The sequence below is a fragment of the Anomaloglossus baeobatrachus genome, chromosome 10 (assembly GCF_048569485.1).
Source record: "Anomaloglossus baeobatrachus isolate aAnoBae1 chromosome 10, aAnoBae1.hap1, whole genome shotgun sequence".
Lineage (NCBI taxonomy): Eukaryota > Metazoa > Chordata > Amphibia > Anura > Aromobatidae > Anomaloglossus > Anomaloglossus baeobatrachus.
Window position 1 is genome coordinate 68,183,234 of NC_134362.1, and position 26,522 is coordinate 68,209,755.

At 46.4% G+C, this 26,522-nt stretch overlaps 1 protein-coding gene across 1 annotated transcript in view; it reads left to right on the top strand.

Moving 5' to 3' along the window:
• Positions 1-1,686: 1,686 nt before the first annotated feature.
• Positions 1,687-26,522, top strand: part of TH (tyrosine hydroxylase) — a 54,146-nt gene continuing 29,310 nt past the window's right edge. Inside the window, exons 1-3 of the mRNA XM_075326990.1 lie at positions 1,687-1,790; positions 9,145-9,348; positions 16,173-16,347. Coding sequence (XP_075183105.1) covers positions 1,701-1,790; positions 9,145-9,348; positions 16,173-16,347 — 469 coding nt within the window. The 5' untranslated portion in view covers positions 1,687-1,700. The remainder of the gene's footprint in view (positions 1,791-9,144; positions 9,349-16,172; positions 16,348-26,522) is intronic.

Consider the following 26,522-nt stretch of genomic DNA (forward strand, 5'->3'; position numbering starts at 1 on the left):
GGCGGGCCACCGCCCGTCCTCGGTCCTTACGGTTCACGTCAGTCTGCTCCACTACCACTTCACTCTCCAACTCCCTAACTGATCTAACTGCCTTTTCCCGCATCCAGGACTGTGAACTCCTCGGTGGGTGAGGCCAACCACCTGGCTCCACCCCCTGGCATGGACATCAGCCCCTGGAGGGAGGCAACAAGGATTTTTGTCTGACTTCAGTGGGCCTAGCCGGGGTGTGGGGTGTGTTGTTGCAGTACCTGTGACAACCTGGCTTGTCCAGGGCGCCACACATGCTCTTCCCTCTGTGTGTCCCCCTTGTGTCTTCTAGAGTGTTTAGTGGGGTTGATGAAGAGCTCATCCCACCAATTCCCTATTTAGTGTCCAGCACTAGGGATACCGATTGTCAGGTGTCCGGCTTGGCACTTAGGTGCGGAACCTATCTAGGGTGGTGTGGGACACCAGGGACCAGCAGTAGGTTCAATCAGGTATCACCATCTTCCCTCTCACTAGACACAGGTTTTATCTTCCGTTTCGCCGTGCGCTTGGTACTTCCTTGTACCTAGCGTGACAGCAGCTATCTTGGCCATCTCTACCACAGGAGATCACCGCAAGAGGGCCATCACCAGACATGTCAGGTGATGGCTTATCTCCAGGAGAACAAAGTGATTGTCAGTCCAAAATCAAACATGTTAGACTGTCATCTCTTCGAAAATCAGTTGTCCAGGGCCCCTATAAATATTAGATTGTTTGCCAAGATTCGTCCGACACTAACATGTATGGGGGGGGCTATAACTTTCCTTCAGGAGCCAAAAAACTAAACTCTCAAGATAAAACATTATATTAACTTATTAGTACTGAACAAAAGATCCTAAAATTCATCAACATCTATAACGTACTACGAGATGGTCTGCAGGCGTTGGATACGAAGGCCACTCTTAAGGCTACTTTACACACTGCGATATCGGTCCCGATATCGCTAGTGTGGGTACCCGCCCCCATCTGTTGCGCGACACGGGCATATCGCTGCCCGTGCCGCACAACATCGCCCACAGCCGTCACACATACTTACCTGTCCGGCGACGTCGCTGTGACGGGCGAACCGCCTCCTTTCTAAGGGGGTGGTCCATGCGGCGTCACAGCGACGTCACTGAAACGTCACTGAACCGCCGCCCAATCGCAGCGGAGGGGCGGAGATGAGCGGGACGTAACATCCCGCCCACCTCCTTCCTTCCTCATAGCGGCCGGGAGGCAGGTAGGGAGAGCTTCCTCGCTCCTGCGGCGTCACACGCAGCGATGTGTGCTGCCGCAGGAACGAGGAACAACCTCGTTACTGCTGAAGTAACGATAATTGGGAATGGACCCCCGTGTCGCCGATTAGCGATTTTGCACTGTTTTGCAACGATGCAAAATCGCTAATCGATGTCACACGCAACGGCATCGCTAATGCGGCCGGATGTGCGTCACGAATTCCGTGACCCCAACGACTCCGCATTAGCGATGTCGTAGCGTGTAAAGCCCGCTTTAGAAATCAAGTGATGCTCTGCAGGTTACTCGGGCTGAATCTGAGGGAGATGTGGTGAAGGACCACTGTCTGTCCTCCTCCCTCAGGCTGAGATGTTGTGGTGGGGGGGAGCAGTGACGTCAGACTTGCATTATAAAAGCCTGGGCTTGGAGCAGGTGCAGGGAACACACTTCTACAAAGAGTAGTGATGCCAACGCCAAACATCTCCGGATCTGCTGGGAAAAGCTTCAGAAGGGCTGTCTCTGAGCTGGATCCCAGACAGGCTGAGGCTATTCTGGTAAGAAGACTCAAACTTTACTTTCCGTGCTCTGTGTAGTCTTCCCCTTTGTGCATGTAACTTAGATTACAGTTTACTTTTACTTATTATTCTTTTTATGCATGGATGTATTGTCCCAGTAGATTGTGGTTGCTCTCGAATGTAAAATGTTGTATATATGATTGTATAATCTACAAGACTGATGTAACATATAGTCTTCGGTGAAATTTAGTTCTTGATCATTATTTATGGGGACCATAATAAAAGAATAAAGCTTTATATATATATATATATATATATATATATATATATATATATATAACCACAATAATATATGTAAGAAAAAAGCTTTATTCTTTTATTACGGTCCTCATTAATATATATATATATATATATATATATATATATATATATATATATATATATATATATATATGGTCCATCTATTGTGCCATATAATTCTTCATGGTCAAATTTAAAAGGCCATATTTTGACATATAAAATTGTACTACGTTTTTCATTAAAACAGTTATACAGGATCGGGGAAATACAGCTGTTTTCTTACAAAAATAGCGCCACCTCGGTCCCTAGGTTGTGTCTAGTATTGCAACTCAGCTCTGCAAAAGTGAATTGGGATGAGTTGCAATACAATCTGGTAGAGGTCTTGTGCTGTTTTTGGAAAAGAGCTGCCATGGCTTTTTCTAGTCCTAAATGACTGCTGTAAGCATAAAAATATTGAAATACCAGAACAGTCTTACTGTGAGGCAATTTTCATAAATGGGGCCCCAGTTACTTCTGAAGTGGCTATAGGCAACCAGAATAATCTTACTGTGAGGCAATTTTCATAAATGAGGCCCCAGTTACTTCTGCAGTGGCTATCGGCAACCAGAACGATCTTACTGTGAGGCAATTCTCATAAATAAGGCCCCAGATACTTCTGCAGTGGCTATAGGCAACCAGAATAATCTTACTGTGAAGCAATTTTCATAAATGAGGCCCCAGTTACTTCTGCAGTGGCTATCGGCAACCAGAACAATCTTACTGTGAGGCAATTCTCATAAATAAGGCCCCAGATACTTCTGCAGTGGCTATAGGCAACCAGAATAATCTTACTGTGAAGCAATTTTCATAAATGAGGCCCCAGTTACTTCTGCAGTGGATATCGGCAACCAGAACAATCTTACTGTGAGGCAATTCTCATAAATAAGGCCCCAGATACTTATGCAGTGGCTATAGGGAACCAGAATAATCTTACTGTGAGGCAATTTTCATAAATGAAGCCCCAGTTACTTCTGCAGTGGCTATTGGCAACCAGAACGATCTTACTGTGAGGCAATTCTCATAAATGAGGCCCCAGTTACTTTTGCACTGATTGTTGACAGCCGTTCCTATAATTACAGACTTTAGAGTGACTTAACAGGTTACCCCCGTCTTAGCAACTATACGGTTGCTACCCCTTTTAGGGAGCGACTCTTGGGGTTCCGTGGCTTTAATTCTTCAAGACCTTTTGGGCAAAGACTGTGTCAGCAGCTTCAATGCTAAAAGCTGCACTCTAGTTGCTGTAGAAAACCAGGATGATCTTACTGTGAGGCAATCTTCATAATTGAGACCCCAGTTACTTCTGCAGTGGCTATAGGCAACCAGAACAATCTTACTGTGAGGCAATAGTCATAAATGAGGCTCCAGATACTTCTGCAGTGGCACCAGGCAACCTGAATGATCTTATGGTGAGGCAATTCTCATAAATGAGACCCCAGTTACTTCTGCACTGGCTGTAAGCAACCAGAACAATCTTACTGTGAGGCAATTCTCATAAATAGGGCTCCAGTTACGTCTGCAGTGGCTATAGACAACCAGAACGATCTTACTGTGCGACAATTTTTATATATGAGTCCTCAGTTTCTTCTGCAGTGGCTATAGGCAAAAAGAATGAACTTACTGTGTGACAACCTTCATAGATAAGTCACCAGTTTCTTCTGCGGTGGCTATAGGCATCCAGATGATCTTACTGTGAGGCAATCTTTATAAATGAGGCCCCAGCTACTTTTGCACTGGTTGTTGACAGCTGTTGCTAAAGTTACAGACCCTTTGGGCAAAAACTGTGGTTTTGCGTTCAATACTCAAACACCCATTTTCTACTTTATTTTTGATAGAGCCTAAATTAGGGTGGACGAGGGGGGAAAATCTTGTGAATGGGAAGATTTTGAGTTTAAATGACCTTATACAGTAGATATCAATAAATTCTAGCTGTGCCGCAATTTTTGCTATGGAAAATGTACTTGTAACTTTGTAGCACAATTTTCTTTAGCTACATAGCATCATCTTGGAGGCCACTTGGCCAAGTTCACACGGTCGTATTGTCAAGTCCCGGTGCTATCATTGAAAACAATAACATCACACAGACAGCGCAAGGAGCAATGTTATTTGATTAGGCTGCTCAGACGAGTGGTTTTTTTTCTCTGTGGAACAAAACATAGTATGTATTAGTTTCTTCCGTATGTTGGATAAGAGTCACCTAATTAAAGGGAATCTGTCACCAAGTTTTTGCCACCTAATCTGAGAGCAGTATAACGTAGAGGCAGAGACCCTGATTCCAGCGATGTGTCACTTACTGGGCTGCTTAGTGTAGTTTTGATAAAATCACTGATTAATCAGCAGTAGATTATCATTAGAGGACTACATGGCATGCTGCAGATAGTCCAGCATATTCATGAGCTCTGCATAACTGCTAGATCTGCAGCAGAGAAAACACTGATTATATCAAAATGACAGCAAACAGCTCAGTAAGTGACACATCACTGGAATCAGGGTCTCTGTGACTACATTATGCTGCTCTCAGATGGGAGAGCAAAAACCTGGTGACAGTTTCCTTTTATGGAATAGGTTCTCAAAAAAAATAGGATCCCATCAGATCGACTATATAGCATCCAATTCATAAGGATACTTTGTAATTCTTTAACATATGAATCTGTACTTAACTTACTGGTCTTGTAAATTTTAACACCGTGTTTCCCCAAAAACAAGACATACCCTGAAAATAAGTCTTGGGATGATTTTATAGGATTTTCTTTTGGGATTTAAAGTATAGATAGAGATGAGTGAACCCGAGGTTCGGTGTATGTTGTTTGTACCAAACACTGACTTTACAAAAAGAGTTCGGATTCGGAGATCGGGTGCTTTACGTATGATGAGCACTCACAAGATATCGCTGTGCTCGGGTACGCTCGGTGCTCAGCCCAGTGTGAGCTTCTTTCAGTGTTTGATCGGCTCACAGTGGGGGTAACAACAGCATGATCAGATGTAGTGTGCACCAAAAAAAATGGAAAAAACGGGCCCACCCGCCCCTGGAAGTGATCTGTTTATGGCTCGCTGCATGTCGGCAGAGACACGAACTGCCCAATCAGTAGCTTCCATTGGGGTTCAGGTCAAGTCCGGGTCCCAAACTGAACTTTAATTAAAGTTCGGATGAACCCGCCGAATCGAACATCCATGGGTCCACTCAATCTCTAAACATAGATGTTTCATAGTTTTGAGTCCTATCCCTTGGACCAGCTCATATCTCAAGAAAGAGGTCCCCTTCTTACAGTTTCTGAGAATTAGATGTAGCAGCCTGGAAAGAAGAGTCAGGGAAAATGTCTGAAATGGGATTACATCTTTGATCCAGACCAGATTTTATTTGGATGCATTTTCAATCTCCTTATATCCTCTGTACATTGACCATCTTTTTGAGAAGACCAAATTTCAAGACCATTTTCGGTTGGGTTGGCCATTTTTGGTTGTTCTCCCAATTGATTGTCTAAATATACAACATTCCCATTTCTTATTTTTCATATATTTCATTTCTGGAAAGAATTCAGTGTATAGGAGAGAAAAGGGATCTTTGCCGCGCTCACACCACAATGCTCGGATAGATTAAATGTATGTCTTTTTTATTCCATGCAGGTACAGGTCAACGCGTTTCAAGGGACTCAGCCCTCTTCATCAGGACAGCAGACCGAAAGAACATAAACATTTTTTTATATTTTTTATGGGTTTTTTTTATATTTTTTTATGTTCATTTAGTCTGCTGTCCTGATGAAGAAGGCTGAGTCCCTTGAAACGCGTTGACCTGTGCCTGCATGGAATAAAAAGACATAAATTTAATCTATACGAGCATTGTGGTGTGAGCGCGGCAAAAATCCCTTTTCTCTCCTATACACTGAATTATCATCCTCGGGGAGCTGCAGCTGAGCACCTTTTGGGCTCTATAGGTGAGTTGACTTCTTTTATTGCTTAAGTGTTTTTATCGGTTAAGACCCTATTGCGCTTTCCATTTTCTGCAACTTGGCTATTTCTGGAAAGAAACTAGAAATTCCAATTAGTTCTATAAATTCATTTAGTCATTATTGAAAAGTATAATTAATGTCAGATATTGTCATGTTCATTCCTAAAAGGTCACAATTTGTTTTGGCCCTTGTATATGGTATTAGAAGTATCTTTTTCTGCATGATCAGATCATCAAAATTTGCCTTCAATGAAAACACACTTTAAATGCAATATGTCCATAAATAGCATTGTTTAGTGACGGATATCTGGAAGTCTCTTGTATTGGGCAAACAATATATTCTCATTGATAAAGTGGTACAATATAGTCCCTATAAATATATTTGTCCGAAGGAGACTTTATGTTGAAAAACGCAAAATACTATCTGATGTGCACACAAATATTTTGGAGGGGAACCTAAGCTGAAACTGAGTGGAAACTCTCCAAATCTCAAAATGTCTACGAGCAAATGGCTTCTTTTTCAGGTGGATTCCGTCTGTAATGTGTCGGAACAGTATGTAGAGCAATGTAATAACGACATTGCTGTGCACATATGCAGTGTTTTGTTAATTATTTTTCCTATTTCAGAGTTTCAGAGTGGTTAAAAGAAGCAACATGTTCATTTTTCAGAAAAAGACTGATGGCACCTCCTAATGTGAACAGGTGCATATCGAACATGAAACATAGTAACAAAAAAGACACTACTGCTCTAGTCTTTAGCCTTTAATTCTTTATTTGCAAGTTCCTGTCTGCTCATAAATTGAGTTTTGTTTTTTTTAACCCAAAGAAAGGCATTAGAGTAGGCAGAGACCCAACAATAAGAGGTCACCTTGGCATTGGTTGTTGGGCTCACAGAAAACTGGTCATTTTTGTGTGCTAAGTATCTCAATTTTTACATGTTTCTCATAGCAGTATTGCATGTCTATATTCCTATATTCATTGTTACACATATCTTAGAAATACAGAGTTCAACTGTCTAATTTTTTGTTACTATGTTCATTGTTCAAGCGACTTCCACTTGGAAACCCTCAGCTCTCTTAATGAAGTTGAACGGAAAGTGGCTTCACCAGAGAAAATTCAGCAGCGTGTGCACCTCAAAAACTTTATGTTTCCTGTCAGTTTCTGCTCCAAATGCTCCACAAAAAGATTCCATGTGCACGAAACCTTACAGGAGTCTTCAACCTGTGGATTTCCAGATGTAACAAAACTCCAGCTTTCAAGCCATACTGGACGTTGTAGTTCTGCAACACCACAGGTTGAAGAATATTACGGTATGGAAAGCCCTAGACCAACAGTGCACATTTTTTTTGGTCCAAGAGCCACATCGCCTTACTGAACCAGTTCCAAGGACTGTAAAAGTTTTAAAGGTGTATGTACATGAATGTGTCACCAGAACCATTATTGATACATTAATACATCACCAGTAGCAAGTTTCGAGTATTTGAGGAGGATTTGGAGAGTTTCTGCTACATAAAAAATTAGAGTGAACACATGCTAACTTGCACTAAGTTTATGGTGTAGACGCTCACCAATTCTCTTCATTACCTCAAATCTCTACATTTTGAGGAATTTAAATCACAACATAGCTAGGAACTATGTTATGGATTGCACAAGATCAGAACCACCGTCAGCACATGTATGCGGAACCAGTAGGACCATCAGTACTTGAATGCAGCATCAGAACAACTGACAGCACATACATATCTCCCATGCTCTACCTCACTGTGCTCCCTGCACAAAACTCTCCCCCCATATTGCAGCTCTCCATAATGTCCCTCACACACTGTCCCTCTCCATAATATCCCCCACACAATACCCATCTACGTAATGCCACTCTTCATCATATCCCTCCACACTATCCCTCTCTGTAATATCTCCCCTACACTACCCATCTCCATAATATCCCCCCACACAATACCCGTCTCCATAATATCTCCCCCACACACTACTCCTTTCCATAATATTCCCCACACAAAGCTCTTCTCCACAATGCCCCTCTTTATAATATCTCCCCCATACTACCCTTCTCCAAAATATTCCCTCACACATTGCTCCTATATAAATCTCCCCAACACACTGTCCCTGTCTAGAATATCTCCCCCAAACTACCCCTTTTTATAATATCCTCCAACACATTGTCTTTTTCCAGAACATTTCTCCCACACACAGCCCTTGTTTTTATATCTCCCCCACACAGTGCCCTTCTCTATAATATCCCCCCACACATCCCCTCCCTATAATATCCACCCACACATCCATTCTCTATAATGTTGTCTGACACTACCTCTTTCAATAATGTGACCCACACAAACTGTCTTTCTAAATAATGCCCCTGCTCATACTGACTCTCTCCAAAATATCCCCTCACACTGCCCTTCTACAAAGAATCCCACCTCACTGCCCCTTTCCATAATGTCCCGAAAACCTCCATAAGGTCCCTCATAGCTCTATAATGTCCCTCCATAGCTCCATAATTTCACCCAAAGCTCCCTTAATGTTTCTCATTGCTCCACAATGTCCCAAATAGCTCCATATTATTCATAATAGCTTCATAATGTCCCATACAACTTCATAATGTCGACCATAGCTCCATAATGTCCCCTACAGCTCCATAATGTCCCCTATAGCATCACAATGTCCCCAATAGCTCCATAATGTCCCCTCAACTCCATAATATCCCTTACAGCTCCATAATGCCCCCAGTGCTCCATAATATCCCCCACTGGTTCATAATGCCCCCCCCCCCATTGCTCTATAATGTCCACAATGAAGAAGACCATGTCTTTATAGATGAGGCTAATATAAAATGTATAGTAGAATGGAAAAAGGCACATATCCACCTATTGAACTAAAGTGTTGATCCAGAGGAAGAAATCTGAGTGCCTTCATGTTAGAGAAAAAAAAGAACTCCACAACTGTAATTATGTTCAATGACAGGATCCATGGTAGGAGGTTCATCATGAAATATGTTTGTAAATATTAGCCACCATTAATCCTTAAAGAATCTTCACTGGATGATGAAGTCTATACCTTTCTAAGTCTTGTCACTCACGGTGATTGTTACCTTTTCAGTCCCCGCGGTTTTTGGGCAGAAGGCAGAGTTTAATAGAAGATGCCCGGAAGGAACGCGAGGCAGCAGCAGCAGCTGCAGAGGCTGGGGAATGTACTGACCCCCTGGTATTTGAAGAGAAGGATGGAAAGGCCATTGTCAACCTGCTCTTCTCCCTTAAAGGAAACAAGCCATCTTCCTTATCCCGCACTCTGAAAGTGTTTGAGGTAAGAAATGTCATAAAGATGATACAGGGATTACTCATTAGTTAACCCTATAACCCCAGAGTTGTTCTATTGCCATTGAGCCTCCAGTTCTTTATTTTTCTGGATACCAGAAATCTAGAGAAACAAAATAAAAGCTGGATGGTCAACGAGACCTATATTATATTTATATTACATTAAATTGAAATTTCTATATTTTTATCACTGCATCACCCGCTAATAGGACACTCATCTATTTCGAGAACGGGCCCCAAAGCATGCTTTGGTCATTGCTTCGGCTCATGTGCCAGGCCCCATAGCGTGCTTCGGTCATTGCATCGGCTCATGTGTCGGGCCCCATTGCATGCTTCAATCATTGCTTTGGCTCATGTGCCGGGCCCCATAGTTTGCTTCGGTCATTGCTTTGGCTCATGTGCCAGGCCCCATAGCATGCTTCAGTCGTCATTGCTTTGGCTCATGTGCCGGGCCCCATAGTATGCTTGTCATTGCTTCGGCTCATGTGCCAGGCCCCATAGCATGCTTCGGTCATTGCTTTGGCTCATATGCCGGGCCCCATAGCATGCTTCAGTCGTCATTGGTTCGGCTCATGTGCCGGGCCCCATAGTGTGCTTCGGTCATTGCTTCGGCTCATGGGCCGGGCCCCATAGCGTGCTTTGGTCATTGCTTCGGCTCATGTACCGGGCCCCATAGTGTGCTTCGGTCATTGCTTTGGCTCATATGCCGGGCCCCATAGCGTGCTTCGGTCATTGCTTCGGCTCATGTGCCGGGCCCCATAGCATGCTTTGGTCATTGCTTTGGCTCATATGCCGGGCCCCATAGCATGCTTCAGTCGTCATTGGTTTGGCTCATGTGCCGGGCCCCATAGTATGCTTCAGTCATTGCTTTGGCTCATGTGCTGGGCCCCATAGTGTGCTTCGGTCATTGCTTCGGCTCATGTGCCGGGCCCCATAGCGTGCTTTGGTCATTGCTTTGGCTTATGTGCCGGGCCCCATAGTGTGCTTCGGTCATTGCTTCGGCTCATGTGCCGGGCCCCATAGTGTGCTTCGGTCATTGCTTCGGCTCATGTGCCGGGCCCCATAGCATGCTTTGGTCATTGCTTTGGCTCATGTGCCGGGCCCCATAGTGTGCTTCGGTCATTGCTTTGGCTCATATGCCGGGCCCCATAGCATGCTTCAGTCGTCATTGGTTTGGCTCATGTGCCGGGCCCCATAGTGTGCTTCAGTCATTGCTTCGGCTCATGTGCCGGGCCCCATAGCGTGCTTTGGTCATTGCTTCGGCTCATGTGCCGGGCCCCATAGCATGCTTCGGTCATTGCTTGGCTCATGTGCCGGGCCCCATAGCATGCTTCGGTCATTGCTTTGGCACATGTGCCGGGTCCCATAGTGTGCTTCGGTCATTGCTTTGGCTTATGTGACGGGCCCCATAGCATGCTTCAGTAGTCATTGCTTCGGCTCATGTGCCGGGCCCCATAGCATGCTTCGGTCATTGCTTGGCTCATGTGCCGGGCCCCATAGCATGCTTCGGTCATTGCTTTGGCACATGTGCCGGGTCCCATAGTGTGCTTCGGTCATTGCTTTGGCTTATGTGACGGGCCCCATAGCATGCTTCAGTAGTCATTGCTTTGGCTCATGTGCTGGGCCCCATAGCATGCTTCAGTCGTCATTGCTTTGGCTCATGTGCCGGGCCCCATAGCATGCTTCAGTCGTCATTGCTTCGGCTCGTGTGCCGGGCCCCATAGCATGCTTTGGTGATTGCTTTGGCTCATGTGCCGGGCCCCATAGTGTGCTTCGGTCATTGCTTTGGCTCATATGCCGGGCCCCATAGCATGCTTCAGTCGTCATTGGTTTGGCTCATGTGCCGGGCCCCATAGTATGCTTCAGTCATTGCTTTGGCTCATGTGCTGGGCCCCATAGTGGGCTTCGGTCATTGCTTCGGCTCATGTGCCGGGCCCCATAGCGTGCTTTGGTCATTGCTTCGGCTCATGTGCCGGGCCCCATAGCATGCTTCGGTCATTGCTTGGCTCATGTGCCGGGCCCCATAGCATGCTTCGGTCATTGCTTTGGCACATGTGCCGGGTCCCATAGTGTGCTTCGGTCATTGCTTTGGCTTATGTGACGGGCCCCATAGCATGCTTCAGTAGTCATTGCTTTGGCTCATGTGCCGGGCCCTATAGCATGCTTCAGTCGTCATTGCTTTGGCTCATGTGCCGGGCCCCATAGCATGCTTCAGTCGTCATTGCTTCGGCTCGTGTGCCGGGCCCCATAGTATGCTTCGGTCATTGCTTTGGCTCATATGCCGGGCCCCATAGCGTGCTTCGGTCATTGCTTCGGCTCATGTGCCGGGCCCCATAGTGTGCTTTAGTCATTGCTTCGGCTCATGTGCCGGGCCCCATAGTGTGCTTCAGTCATTGCTTTGGCTCATGTGCCGGGCCCCATAGTGTGCTTCGGTCATTGCTTTGGCTCATGTGCCGGGCCCCATAGCATGCTTCGGTCATTGCTTTGGCTCATGTGCCGGGTCCCATAGTGTGCTTCGGTCATTGCTTTGGCTCATGTGCCGGGCCCCATAGCATGCTTCGGTCATTGCTTTGGCTCATGTGCCGGGCCCCATAGCATGCTTCGGTCATTGCTTTGGCTCATGTGCCGGGTCCCATAGTGTGCTTCGGTCATTGCTTCGGCTCATGTGCTGGGCCCCATAGTGTGCTTCGGTCATTGCTTTGGCTCATGTTCCGGGTCCCATAGCATGCTTTGGTCATTGCTTCGGCTCATGTTCCGGGTCCCATAGCATGCTTTGGTCATTGCTTCGGCTCATGTGCCGGGCCCCATAGTGTGCTTCGGTCATTGCTTTGGCTCATGTGCCGGGCCCCATAGCATGCTTCGGTCATTGCTTCGGCTCATGTGCCGGGCCCCATAGTGTGCTTCGGTCATTGCTTTGGCTCATGTGCCGGGTCCCATAGTGTGCTTCGGTCATTGCTTCGGCTCATGTGCTGGGCCCCATAGTGTGCTTCGGTCATTGCTTTGGCTCATGTTCCGGGTCCCATAGCATGCTTCGGTCATTGCTTTGGCTCATGTGCCGGGCCCCATAGTGTGCTTCGGTCATTGCTTTGGCTCATGTGCTGGGCCCCATAGTGTGCTTCGGTCATTGCTTCGGCTCATGTGCCGGGCCCCATAGCATGCTTCGGTCATTGCTTCGGCTCATGTGCCGGGCCCCATAGTGTGCTTCGGTCATTGCTTTGGCTCATGTGCCGGGTCCCATAGTGTGCTTCGGTCATTGCTTTGGCTCATGTTCCGGGTCCCATAGCATGCTTCGGTCATTGCTTTGGCTCATGTGCCGGGTCCCATAGTGTGCTTCGGTCATTGCTTCGGCTCATGTGCTGGGCCCCATAGTGTGCTTCGGTCATTGCTTTGGCTCATGTTCCGGGTCCCATAGCATGCTTTGGTCATTGCTTCGGCTCATGTGCCGGGCCCCATAGTGTGCTTCGGTCATTGCTTCGGCTCATGTGCCGGGCCCCATAGTGTGCTTTAGTCATTGCTTCGGCTCATGTGCCGGGCCCCATAGTGTGCTTCGGTCATTGCTTTGGCTCATGTGCCGGGCCCCATAGTGTGCTTCGGTCATTGCTTTGGCTCATGTGCCGGGCCCCATAGCATGCTTCGGTCATTGCTTTGGCTCATGTGCCGGGTCCCATAGTGTGCTTCGGTCATTGCTTTGGCTCATGTGCCGGGCCCCATAGCATGCTTCGGTCATTGCTTTGGCTCATGTGCCGGGCCCCATAGCATGCTTCGGTCATTGCTTTGGCTCATGTGCCGGGTCCCATAGTGTGCTTCGGTCATTGCTTCGGCTCATGTGCTGGGCCCCATAGTGTGCTTCGGTCATTGCTTTGGCTCATGTTCCGGGTCCCATAGCATGCTTTGGTCATTGCTTCGGCTCATGTTCCGGGTCCCATAGCATGCTTTGGTCATTGCTTCGGCTCATGTGCCGGGCCCCATAGTGTGCTTCGGTCATTGCTTCGGCTCATGTGCCGGGCCCCATAGCATGCTTCGGTCATTGCTTCGGCTCATGTGCCGGGCCCCATAGTGTGCTTCGGTCATTGCTTTGGCTCATGTGCCGGGTCCCATAGTGTGCTTCGGTCATTGCTTCGGCTCATGTGCTGGGCCCCATAGTGTGCTTCGGTCATTGCTTTGGCTCATGTTCCGGGTCCCATAGCATGCTTCGGTCATTGCTTTGGCTCATGTGCCGGGCCCCATAGTGTGCTTCGGTCATTGCTTTGGCTCATGTGCTGGGCCCCATAGTGTGCTTCGGTCATTGCTTCGGCTCATGTGCCGGGCCCCATAGCATGCTTCGGTCATTGCTTCGGCTCATGTGCCGGGCCCCATAGTGTGCTTCGGTCATTGCTTTGGCTCATGTGCCGGGTCCCATAGTGTGCTTCGGTCATTGCTTTGGCTCATGTTCCGGGTCCCATAGCATGCTTCGGTCATTGCTTTGGCTCATGTGCCGGGTCCCATAGTGTGCTTCGGTCATTGCTTCGGCTCATGTGCTGGGCCCCATAGTGTGCTTCGGTCATTGCTTTGGCTCATGTTCCGGGTCCCATAGCATGCTTTGGTCATTGCTTCGGCTCATGTGCCGGGCCCCATAGTGTGCTTCGGTCATTGCTTCTGCTCATGTGCCGGGCCCCATAGTGTGCTTCGGTCATTGCTTTGGCTCATGTGCCGGGCCCCATAGCATGCTTCGGTCATTGCTTCGGCTCATGTGCCGGGTCCCATAGTGTGCTTCGGTCATTGCTTCGGCTCATGTGCTGGGCCCCATAGTGTGCTTCGGTCATTGTTTCGGCTCATGTGCCGGGTCCCATAGCATGCTTCGGTCATTGCTTCGGCTCATGTGCCGCTCTCCCTATTCATCTGTATGGGAGTTCTGAAAAATAAAATAAAAGAAGTGAACTCAAATCAAAAGAAAGTGTTTAGATACAATCAAGAGTAGGAAAGAGAAGCTGATGAACATCCTGGTACCACACATAGCGTCGCTGCTCGGAGAAGGAGATGTGACTCTTGGGGTGTACGATATTCTGCGTTGTCCCCGAGATGCTCCGTGATGTGCCCTCTGGCTGGGATTGGGAGACAGACAGTGGTAATGTAATTTCCCTGTGGATGTGCCAGCTATCTGCTGCTGCCCCCGCTGTGGTAATGCGATCAGCGCTGTCACATTAGCGTTAATGCATTGATGTGCAGATACCTGCCACACAAATAGGGCAGCAGGAGCAGCACTTCACCGCCTCAAGCACCGGCACAATATGTGGCTCTATTAACCCTTGCCTTCTGTAAAGCTTGGCTTTAGAAAATTACTTAACTTCTCCAAAAAGATATTCTGCTGGGTGAAAACAAGTTTATTACTGCCAAACCCCTGCCTAAACCAGTACACATTGCAACTGAAATCATTTAAGAAAATGGTAATCCATGCTCCAGTGCCAAGTGCCTGAGCAACTAGTATCTTTAATGGTGGGTACCCTGCTTGGCCTAACTATTTTGCCAAAATAAGTTACATTTTTTAGCATTAAAGGGATTCTGTCAGTAAGATCAACCCCCCAACTGCATATATGAGTATTTAGATGATTAAAATGTAAATCCATTGACAGTTTTATATCTTCTGTCTGTTGCTGCATTCCCAGGTAATTAGCATTTTCATTCATATGCAAATAAAGTGTTATATGCAATGGGCGTGACCGGGCACTTCCCTAGCCTCTGCCGCCAGAGGTTATTTTATCTTTGCCCGGTACCAGCCTTTATAGTGTATTAGGTATTTTCATTTTTATTTCATAAATCAATAGTAGACAGTAAAATAACCAACTTTGTAATATATCTTATCAAAGAAATCTGCTTCTTTCTGACAGAATTGATCAGTCATCATCAAAATTCTCAATTCTGAGGTAAAATCTGTATTCAGGGAAAAATTTCCTATTATTGAAATAGGAGATGACTGTTGGTGCTGAAGAGATTCTATGATGACAGGAGGAGGGAGGAGCTAGAGGCAGAGGGAGGAGCTAGTGACAGAGGGAGGAGCTAAAGGCAGGAGTTAGAGGCAGAGGGAGGAGCTAGAGGCAGAGGGAGGAGCTAGAGGCAGAGGGAGGAGCTAGAGGCAGAGGGAGGAGCTAGAGGCAGAGGGAGGAGCTAGAGGCAGAGGGAGGAGCTAGAGGCAGAGGGAGGAGCTAGAGGCAGAGGGAGGAGCTAGAGGCAGAGGGAAGAGCTAAAGGCAGAGGAAGGAGCTAGAGACAGAGGAAGGAGCTAGAGACAGAGGAAGGAGCTAGAGGCAGAGGGAGGAGCTAGAGCCAGAGAGAAGAGTTAGAATAACAGAGCAATTTCCACCAAGTTCCTTGGCCATATTCACTCCACTGGAGGGCTATGGTGAGGAGTACAACACAAGGTTCGCTTATACCCCACAATGGGGTGTTACTTCTATTGGGTCGTTTTGCTCCATTGTTTTCTATGAAGAAGACAGAGTTCTTCATTCTTTTTTTGCATGATTGAAACATTACTGTTAATGATGACCAAACACTACCATGGTCAAGTGTTTGGTACTCGTAAAGAGCAGTTGGACACTCCGATGAGCACAACTCTAGTATCCAAGTATAATGGAAGTCACTGGGGAACTCGAGTATTTTTCTGTGAAATCTTCCGTAAAAATACTTGCATCCCCCATTGACTTCCATTATACTCGGATACTAGTATCCAGCTGCTGGTTACGAGTATTGAGCACCTGAGCATCGCAGAGCTCGCTCATCATTAACTACAACGCTTCTGACTAGAATAGTTATATCTTGAAATATTGGTAATTTTTCGCAGACATTTGAAGCCAAGATCCAGCATATGGAGACTCGGCCTGGAAAGAAGGGAAGTGGAGCAAGCTCAGATTTGGAGTATTTTATACGCTGTGAGGTTCACCGGTCAGACCTTAACACATTAATGAGCTCCATTAGAAGAGTATCCGAAGACGTAAGGACCACTAAAGAAGTGAAAGGTATGTGCCGACCAAACCTGGGTATAGCATTACATGGAGCATGTCAAGAAAGGCAGACACACGTGGGCATCCTATTTCACTGCACCTTACAGACATTATCATCCCTGTCCCCATTGGGGCTCACAATCTAATTCCCTATCACTTAGTAGTTGAAGGAAACCAGAAGAAAACCACAGAAACACAGGGAGAACATACAAACTCCTTGCAGATGTTATCCTTGGTGGGATTTGAACCCAGGACCCCGGCCCTGCAAAGCAACAGTGCTAACCACTGAGTCACCAAATAGTGTTAACCACTGAGTCGTTTCCATTTTAAATGGAAACAGTGGAACTGAGAAAAATTGAACATCAGAGGAATTCTCGAATAAATATCCACCAATCCCTGGTGGTGGATTTCACTGTGTAACGTGTACATATACCTGTAATGTGCAACTAGTATTTTTAGGGACACACTGGCATCTGAAAAGCAGCTCTCTGCAGTATAATATATTGCATGTACTGGACTGATTTTCTTAAGCCTGCTTTACATGTTACGATTCTGCATACGATATCGTATGCGATCGTAACCGCCCCCATCGTATGTGCGGCACGTTCAATTTGTTGAACGTTCCGCACATACGAGTAACCCCCCGTCACACGTACTTGCCTGTCCATACGACCTCGATGTGGGCGGCGAACATCCACTTCCTGGAGTGGGAGGGACGTTCGGCGTCACAGCGACGTCATGCGGCAGCTGGCCAATAGAAGCGGAGGGGCGGAGCTGAGCGGGACGTAAACATCCCGCCCACCTCCTTCCTTCCGCATTGCTGGCCGGGAGCCGCAGGACGTAGGTAAGATCTGTTCATCGTTCCTGGGGTGTCACATACTGCGATGTGTGCTACCCCGGGTACGATGAACAATCTGACGTTCAATTCATGAGAAATGAACGACGTGCATGCGATGAACGTTTTACCGTTCAATCGCAATCACACGTAGCTGTTACACACTGCAATGTACCTTACGATGCCGGATGTGCGTCACTTACGACGTGACCCCGCCGACACATTGTAAGATATATTGTAGTGTGTAAAGCGGGCTTTAATTGTATAGCTCACAATTACTGGTGTAATTTGGCTGGGGTCACACGGTTATATGACTCGCGCAAGGATTGCATTGCACTGCCTGAACTGGCCGGCGGCTCTCCTGACCTGAGAGCGAGAGCTGCATAGAAATATATGAGGCTGTCAAGCTCGGATCAGGAGAGCCGCCGGCCAGTCCGGACAGCAAGATGCGATCCTCATGTGAGACACAATACCGTTGTGTGTGACTCCAGCCTTAGAGAAATTAAACCATTTTTGGAGATGTTCTATGATGGGAGCTACAGAGCTAGGGAATCATATGCTGTTTTTAGAAACTTTCCTTTGTTGATTATGCCTGGCCTTGATCAATACCTTAGTGCTTATATATTAACATCATCCAGCATAGTGACCAAACGACTTTATCAAATAACACTTCCATACAGTAGTCTAAACACCATACCTGTAAAGTGTCAGCAGTGCCACATAATGATAACTATATAGTGCAACTACATGTTATATAATGCTGGTTACACGCTTAATACTGACCCGGGGATGGGGGGGGGGGGGTAGGATGTTGTGAGTATATTGTAAATAACATTTAAAGTATTTAAAAAGTTGAACTAACTTCTTAGCATTTCTTTTACTTAACCCCTTTACGACCGGTCAAATTTCCATTTTTGTAATTTTTTTTAATCACCTTTTATCATGAGCCATAACTTTTTTATTTTTCTATCCACATAGCCATATGGGGGCTTGTTTTTTTTGTGAAACAATTTGTACGTTTTAATTACATCATTCATTTTGTCATGTGATGTACAAAAAAAATGTGAAAAAAAAATCCAAGTGAATTGGAATTCCCAAAAAGGTGTAATTCCGCATTCGTTTTTTTGGGTTTTTTGTTTACCATGTTCACTCTATGGTGCAACTAACCTGGTAATATGATTGTCCAGGTCAGTACAAGTACGCAGATACCAAACATGTATAGTATTTTTAATTTAAGTGGTGAAAAAATATTCCGGACCTTCTGTGGGTGGCTCGAGGATCTCCGGCCCCAGGGGTCTCGCGGTCACTTCGATCAAAAGGGGGGGGGGGTTTGTAGTGGTGGATGTAGGACGTATATGTACGGGCTGAGCCGTATTAAGTTCGTAATACTACCCACGGTATGTGGTGAGGTTGGACACCACCGCTGCAGTGACGGGGCACCCGTGGGAGATGTTATGCAGCAAGTTGTTAACCCCTTCATGGGCAGGGATGGTGACCCCGGGACCCGTTGGGGATTGGTGCAGGGAGGTGGGCGACCGCAGGGTACTGGTGTACTCACTATTGAAGGAAACACACGAGTCTCTGGTAAACCAAGGTGATGGTGGTCGGTGCCCGCAGCCGGCTGCGTTCTGGTCCCCCACCCGGCTGGTGGTCTCTTTCTTTCTCCTGCACCTTTGTGTAATTGTGGACTGCCTGTGCTTGCAACTTCAGGAGTCCGCTCCCGGCTGGATGTGGCCTAAGGAGCCCTTGCCCGCAGATGCTGGCCCGTGGGATCTCTGAGCCCTGGCGGTGGCCTTTTATCCCCCTCGGTGGGCTGTTGTCTTTTAATAGGGACTTTGGGTGGGACAGGACCTCTAGTCCTGGCCTCAATCGGTGAATTAACCAGTTCCAGTAGCTTCTGGACTTGGCTTCAGGGTCCGAGTACCCCCTGTGTACTCCGGTTTACGAGTCGGTTCCCCGGGTCGGTACCGGCGGGCCACTATCCTTTCCTGGTCCACCTCGGTTCCACCGAGCCATCTTCCCGGCTCCTGCAGACGGAGACCGCCGTCTGCCTCCTAGCCAAAGGCACCAGGGCTCCTACCCTGGTGCCGTTCAATTTGGGGTATTCACCTCTGCTGGAGCTGCACACAGCTCCAGCCCACACTCCTCTCCAACTTGAACTCTAAACTGAACTGACTACTTTCCCACCCCCCGGCTGTCTAGACTTCTTGGTGGGTGTCTTCCAACCGCCTTGTTCCACCCCCTGGTGTGTCCATCTAACCCTGATGGGGGTGACTAGGGTTTTAAAGGTTGGCTGATGTCACCTGTGAGGGACAGTTGTAGTGCAGGGGCCTATCTGTGACTACCTGGCCCGGCCAGGGCGTCACACTTGTGTCACCATTTTCCAAGTTCGATAATGTTTTCAATTTTCGGGAGGGCTTGTTTCTTGTGCCCTGAGACAATGTTTTCTCTGATACCATTTTGGGGTAGATTTGATGTTTGTTCACCTCTTATTGCTTTTTATTGCAGCAGCCAAAAAAGTAATTCTGGCTTTTTGATTTTGTTTTCTCACTTCGCCGTTTACCGATCAAATTATTTCATGTTATATTTTGATAGCTCAGACTTTTACAAACACAGTGATATTAAATATTTGTCTGTTGTTTTTTTTTAATTGCTTTACTTTTAGTGGGGGAGAAAGAGGGTGATTTGATCTTTTGTGTTTTTTAGAAATTATTTTTCACTTTCTTCGATGTTTGTTAGTCATCTTAGGGGACTTGAACTTGAGATCATCTGATTGTTTGTGCTATACATAGCTGTGTATGTATGGCAAAAATCATGGTCTCCTATGAACACCAGCTACAGGCTGACTTTCGCAGGAGTAGCATAACGGCATGCATGGGGGTCTTCACTTTAGCAAACCCCTGATTGTCTTGACAAACAATCAGAGCCCCATAATCACGTGGAGGCATGCCTATGATGCATCATCCTCCCGGCACATGGTAATTGCTGCTGTTAGAGAAATTGATAGCAGAAATTAACAGTATAATAGCCACAGGCGGAGCGAGCCCACATCATAGTCAGGGACACGACATGTGACATAACTGTACATCACATGTCATGAAGTAGTTAAAGAGAACCTTTGACCAAATTTTTCATGTTGATGTGCACACGATTTAAAAGTGGCTGCCGAGTGGAATAAAAGGAGGAGAACTGATAGAGGTTTTTACAATGTGACATAGCTAAATTCAGCTGTGCTGCCCCTACCTTTATACTGACAGCTGGGACCTTATCTGTGCTCTACTGCCATCGCTTTCTAATCATGCAGGAGGTTAGCCCAGGAGACCATGGCTCTATCCTTATATCTCACATACTAAGAAAACAGCTCTAAGCTGTGATGGGGTGTGTTCTTTTGTTCCTGTGTGTTGCTGTCTGTCCACTCCCCCCCAAAAAAACAAAACTATCTGATAACATCCACTCGGGGTTAATGAAAATGAACTGATTAGATGCCAAATACATTGATTGCTAATAATTACAAAGGAGAGGCTAAATTAAAAAAAACCAAAACGTTTCAATCTGCTCAGCAGCCACTATTACATCACGTGTGCAGTTCAACATGAAAACTTTGTGAACTTTCTTCTTTAAAGAGGACCTGTCACCAGGTCAAAAGTGGCCAGTTTTTGCTGTCGTTTTAGTCCTACTGCTTCCCTGAATATTGTTGTTGTTGTTTTTTTTTTTTATTCTATTATTGTGTAGGTGCCCCTTAACTCACACGCAGCACAGGCTGTCGTTGAATGTTGGGAGTAATAGTTTTCCAGCAGCTGGAAAGCTAAAGGTTAGGGGCCATTGTTACAGGGATTAAGCGTAAACCGGCATGCAATCCTTATATCAGGGTTGTCAACCATCCAGAAATTCCCACTCGGTAAGTAAAAATAATATACTATATTTATATGTAATTTTTCTTTTTATGTGTTTGTGATTATTTTTAAGCTAGTGTAGGTTGTACATATTATTATGACTGTATCATCATTTTACAGTTCATAGTGAATTTAGTAAAATTCTTCAATCAGAATTATTAACTGTGGACATGTATCAAGTAAACCTGTAAAGGGTGTCCGAAGGCAATGTAAGTTTATTTATTTAGTGTCATAATCTAAACTATTTTCTAGTATTCTAGAATTAAAACTTCCTTATCCTTCCCTCACTACAGTATCTAACTTATTGATGATGCTTTGTTGAGAATCCCGGGGCATGCTGGGATACTCAAACAAAGCATCATCAGGGGGCAGAGGTTGCGATTTCTACAGCAGCCTCTGCCACCTCTCTGAAATGAAGCATCATTACGTGACGCTAGTTTCAGGGTCTGGTCTGGTCCCTGCTCTGTTCATGTGCAATGTGCACAATGACAGTGTTCTCTCTGTTGCTGGCTCATATCACCAATAATGAGAGGGCATCAGAGCAGAGCGTATCGACAGAGCGATCTGAGAATACTTCACGACATGCAGAGACTAGCATCACTGGTCTCTGCACATTGGGTATTCTGACACTGCTTTGATGACGCTTTGTTTGAGTATCGCAGCATGTGTGCCAGCCCTGCAGCGGATCGAACCATTCGGATCCGTGTGATTACTTGTGGCTCGAGGGTCTCCTGACCCGGGGGCTTTGGGCCACTCTAAATGTAAGGGGGGAGTTATTTACAGGGGAGTTATAGTTCGTGACGCCACCCATGGTGTACGGTAATGAAGGGATACTGTCACTGCCGATGGGAGTACCCAGGGTGGTGGAGTGGGGCAGCAAGGTGTCGTTGCCCTCCACGGGTAGTGGAAGGCCCTGGGACTCAGTGGGATGCCGTGGGATGCAGGGGTCACTCAGGTACTCACTCAGTCATTAAGCAGACGCTGACAACCGGGTAAACCAAGTCTCTGACTGCCGTTGTCTCTCAGAGGGGAGCTCGTCCGGGTCCAGTCCCCTACAGTGTTGCCTGGTGATCCGAGACCTGTCTCCTGGCACAAAGTTCACAAAACTTCAATGTAGTGGCCCAGTAGCCTGAAACTTGCCGGGCCCCGCTCCCCGCTGTGGCTAAGTGTAGAAGCATGCTCTTAGGGCTCACGCTTGGGATTTTCTTGGGTTACTTGTTCGAAAGGCTCTATCCCCCTCGTTGCGCTAGTGCCCCGATTCTGGAACAGGTGGGAACAGATCATAAAGGCTGTGTTCTCCTCAGGTTAATTGCCGGGTTGCCTGAAGCTTCTCTCTGATCTAGGGTCCATGTACCTCGCCGTGCCTTCGGTCCCGGACCGCTGATAGGACCAGGCTGCTGACGATCCTCCTTGACAGGTCCAGGAACCTAGCCGCAATCCCCTGCGACCGTAGGTCCAACTCCTCTAGGTCCAGACCACCGTCTGCAACCTAGACAGCTTCTCCTGGGAGTCACCACTCCCAACCTCCTCTCAGCTCGAGGGCTACTTCATTTCTCCACTCCTTCACTTCACTCACTGATTACACTCCTCACCTCTCCTCCCTGACCCCCCAGGTGGGCAACTATATTCCGTTCAAGCCATCCACTGGTGTGCCTGGTGGGTGTGGTGCAGTGTGTATCTGGGATTTGATTTGCTGTTGGAGGCAACACTTTAAGATAGGGACCCAGAACCACGAGCGACTTGAATACTGCATGGAAGGGCAGTTTGTGCAGAACCCTGTGATGACCTGGTAGTCCAGGGGCGTCACACATGTACTAGGATTCTCAACCAAAACATCATCAAAAAGGAAATGTCATGCCTCAAGATTCGATCAGTTTGTCTGGGTGCTGACTATCTTTTACTTCTCTTTCATTCTTTTTTGGACAGCAGATGTTTTCATTTGTTAATTTAGTCTGCCCTTACACATTGTGGGTGCGGCTATAGGTTATTTATCTTTGCTGTTTCTTCTGTCTATCCTATCCCTTTCTGCTACTTTTAGCTAAGCAGTAGGAGGCTTTTCTTTCTAGCAGTAGTACTTCACTATTTCACTTTATTTTTGTGGTTTATGTTTTCTCACTAAGGGATCTTTTCTATCTCTACACTCCTTCTGGATTTAAGGTTATAATGCTCTGCCAATGTCCATGGCTCCTTAGGTGGTACGATGAACACTCAATGGCCGATTAGGAAGCAAGATCCGAGATGTCATCTCCTAGTCTCGTGGTTAGGGTTATTCCAGCCCATGCAGGGGACCTTAGGGACTACACAGCGAGGAACTTTAGTCAGTCTTGGAACTGGTTAGGTCAGGTGTGTCAGTTCAGAGATAGGCCCTAGTTTCCCAGGTAAATTACTACCAGTGCATAACATTTTAACAAGCCCACTCCATTTTGTTTGTGATGAGAAGTCATTATGGCTTCTGTGGACGTCTTGGCCGTGTATCTACGGTCATAATCTTTGAAGATGGGGGAGGTGCTGCTACATCAACAACATGCACCTTCCACTGCTACAGAGAATTCAGCAAACCGAAGGACTCTTCTGAGCCTAAGGTCAAATTACCAGACTGCTTTGATGAGGAACCAAGTAACTTTTCAAGTTTTCTTTCCTCTTGTATACTGTATTTTCGCCTTTGTCCTGTTTCCTCTGGAGGAGAATGTCAGCGTGCGTATATTGTTCGGTCTTTGCTCCATGGGGATCTTCAGGCATGGGCATTTTGATTTTTTCTTCTACACTTTGTCTTATTTATGATGACCCCGATAAGGTTGCAGTTGCTGAGTCTATGATCTGCTTGTTGGTTCAGGGAAATCATAAAGTGGAGGACTACTGCTCTCAATTCAGACGTTGGACAGTGGAAATCTCCTGGAATGACCCAGTTCTCCGGAGTCAGTTTTTCCTGGGACTTTCTAGCCAGATTAAAGACATGATGGCTTACAGTACCTCCCCGATGTCTCTAGAGGAAGCTATGTCATTGGCTGTTCATTTGTACAGACGTTTAAAGGATAAAGAAACATTTAAAGATGTTCCAGTGACTTCTTCCTCTCATTCAGTGAACACAGGTGAGCCTATGCAAATGGGAGTCTGTAGAGAGTCCATCCAATGAGAGAACTGAACTTGGCGCATCTGCTTGCTTTTGCTTGTACTGTAGTCGTTCTGGTCCTGTTATCATTCAGCGTTTCAAGTATAAGAATTCATTTCTAAAAGAAAAAAAAAGGATTTTAAAGTGTAGTGACCAAAGGTTCTAAGAATCTGAAATTATTTCTCATGCATATGTGACACCCCCGAGTCAGCAGCCGGGCTGCTCGGATCTGGATCCGCGGCGGCTCAAGGGGCGTCCGGCTCGGGGGACGTGAGGCCACTCCAATTAAAGGGGGGGGGAATGTATTTACAGGGGGGTTGCATAGTTAAAGTTCGTGACGCCACCCGTGGTGTGTGGTAAGGTGGAGTACCGAAGGAAGCAACTGTTTTTCCAGGATTACCTTACATGAGGCCAATTCCAGCCTTGCTGAAGCATCCCCAGATCATCACCGATCCTCCACCAAATTACACAGTGGGAGCAAGATACTGTGGCTTGTATGCCTCTCCAGGTCTCCGTCTAACCATTAGACAACCAACTATTGGGCAAAGCTGAAAATTAGGCTCATCAGAGAAGATTACCTTACTCTAGAATTTGGGCAGATTAAACTTTGTGATGTTGTGCCGCCCCCACGTCAGCAGGCGGGCTGCTTGGATCCGGATCCACAGAGGCTCGAGGGGCTTGCTCTCAGGGTTCATGCTTGGGATTTTCTGGAACGTTTTGGTGGAAAGTCCTATCCCCCTCGTTGCGCTAGTACCCCGATTCTTGAGCGAGTGGAGAACGGATCTTGAAGGCTCTGTCTCGTCGGGTGAATTGTCAGGTTGCCTGAAGCTACTCCCTGACCTAGGGTCCACGTACCCCGTCGTGCCCTGGTCCCAGCCCGGTGATGGTGCAAAGCCGCCGGCTGTCCTGCATCAGTAGGTACAAGCCGTCCTTGATTGAGTGCAACCTATTAATTTTAAAAGATTGCAGAAATTCTTAGGCTTTGCAAATTACTATCAAAAGTTCATGAAGAACTTCTCCGTCATAGTTAAGTCTCTTACTAATATGATCAAGAAGGGTACTGACTTTTCCTCCTGGTCTAATAAGGCTGTTAATGCTTTTGCTGCTCTCAAGACAGCCTTCTCTAAGGTTTCGGTCCTCAATCAACCCTTAAGTCGATTTGCATTTTGTGGTCTTTGTGGATGGGTGCTGTCTTTTCACAAAAGAAACATGGTTACCGTCATCCTTGTGCCTTTTTCTCTCCGACGTTTTCAAAAGTTGACCGAGGTGACCGAGAACTAGAGCATTTGAGCAGTGGAAGCATTGGTTGCAGGGGGTTAAACATAAGGTAACGGTCTCTACCAATTATAAAAATCTACTGTATATTGACACAGCTAAATGCTGAAATACTAGACATGCCCAGTGGGTCCTGTTCCTTGCTCGGTTTAATTTTTCTGTGGCTTATCTCCCTGGATCTAAGAATGCTAAGGCTGATGTGCTGTCACATAGCTTTATTCTGGAGTTGAGAGATGAAAATCCTGTCAAAATTCTTAGTGAAGGGATAGTGGTAGCGGTGGGTGCTCTGGGGATTGATTTAAGACAGTGCATTCAGGATACTCAGAATAGTGCACCAGAACAAGCTTTTTGTACCATCCTCTTTATGCATAGATTTTCTTAACGAAGTGCATGATTCTGTGTTGGCCAGGGCTCAAGGTTCTTTTGCCACAAGGAAAGCTATTTCTAGGTCCTCACATTGTCCAATGTTGATAAATATGTCATTAAATGCAGAGTTTGTGCCAGGGCAAAAGAATCTCACCAAACCCCGGTGGGTTTCCTCTTGCTTAATTGCCTAACGAGGTCTTGTGTCAGCCTAGGAATTACTTGAACATGGACTTCATCACTGATACCGTAGTGTGGGTGGTGGTGTTCCAGAGGATGAGACATTTTCTTACCCTTTGCTTAGGGTCTGGAGGGAGGTTGAAAAAGGTCTTTTGGTAACTTGTGACTGGGCTGAGAGAACTGTGAACTGCAAATGTAGGAGTCACCTGTCTTTAGGGTAGGACAATTTATCTGGTTGTCCTCAAAAAATGTACATCTCAAAGTGCCATTTAAAAATTTTTCCCCAAAATGTTTTGGTCCGTATAAGGTATTTAAGATTCTTAATTCTGTAGCGGTCAACTCCAACTCGCAATGGCATGGATGATCAATAATTGCTTTCATTCCTCTCTTCTTAAAATATTTTAAGGGATACCTGCTCCTTGGGACATAATTGAGGTAGATTTAGTGAAGGATTTGAGGTATGATGTAGAGCGAGTTTAGGGTGTCAGATGCCGTCTGCATTACCTGATTTAATTAAAAGGTTATGGTCCAGAGG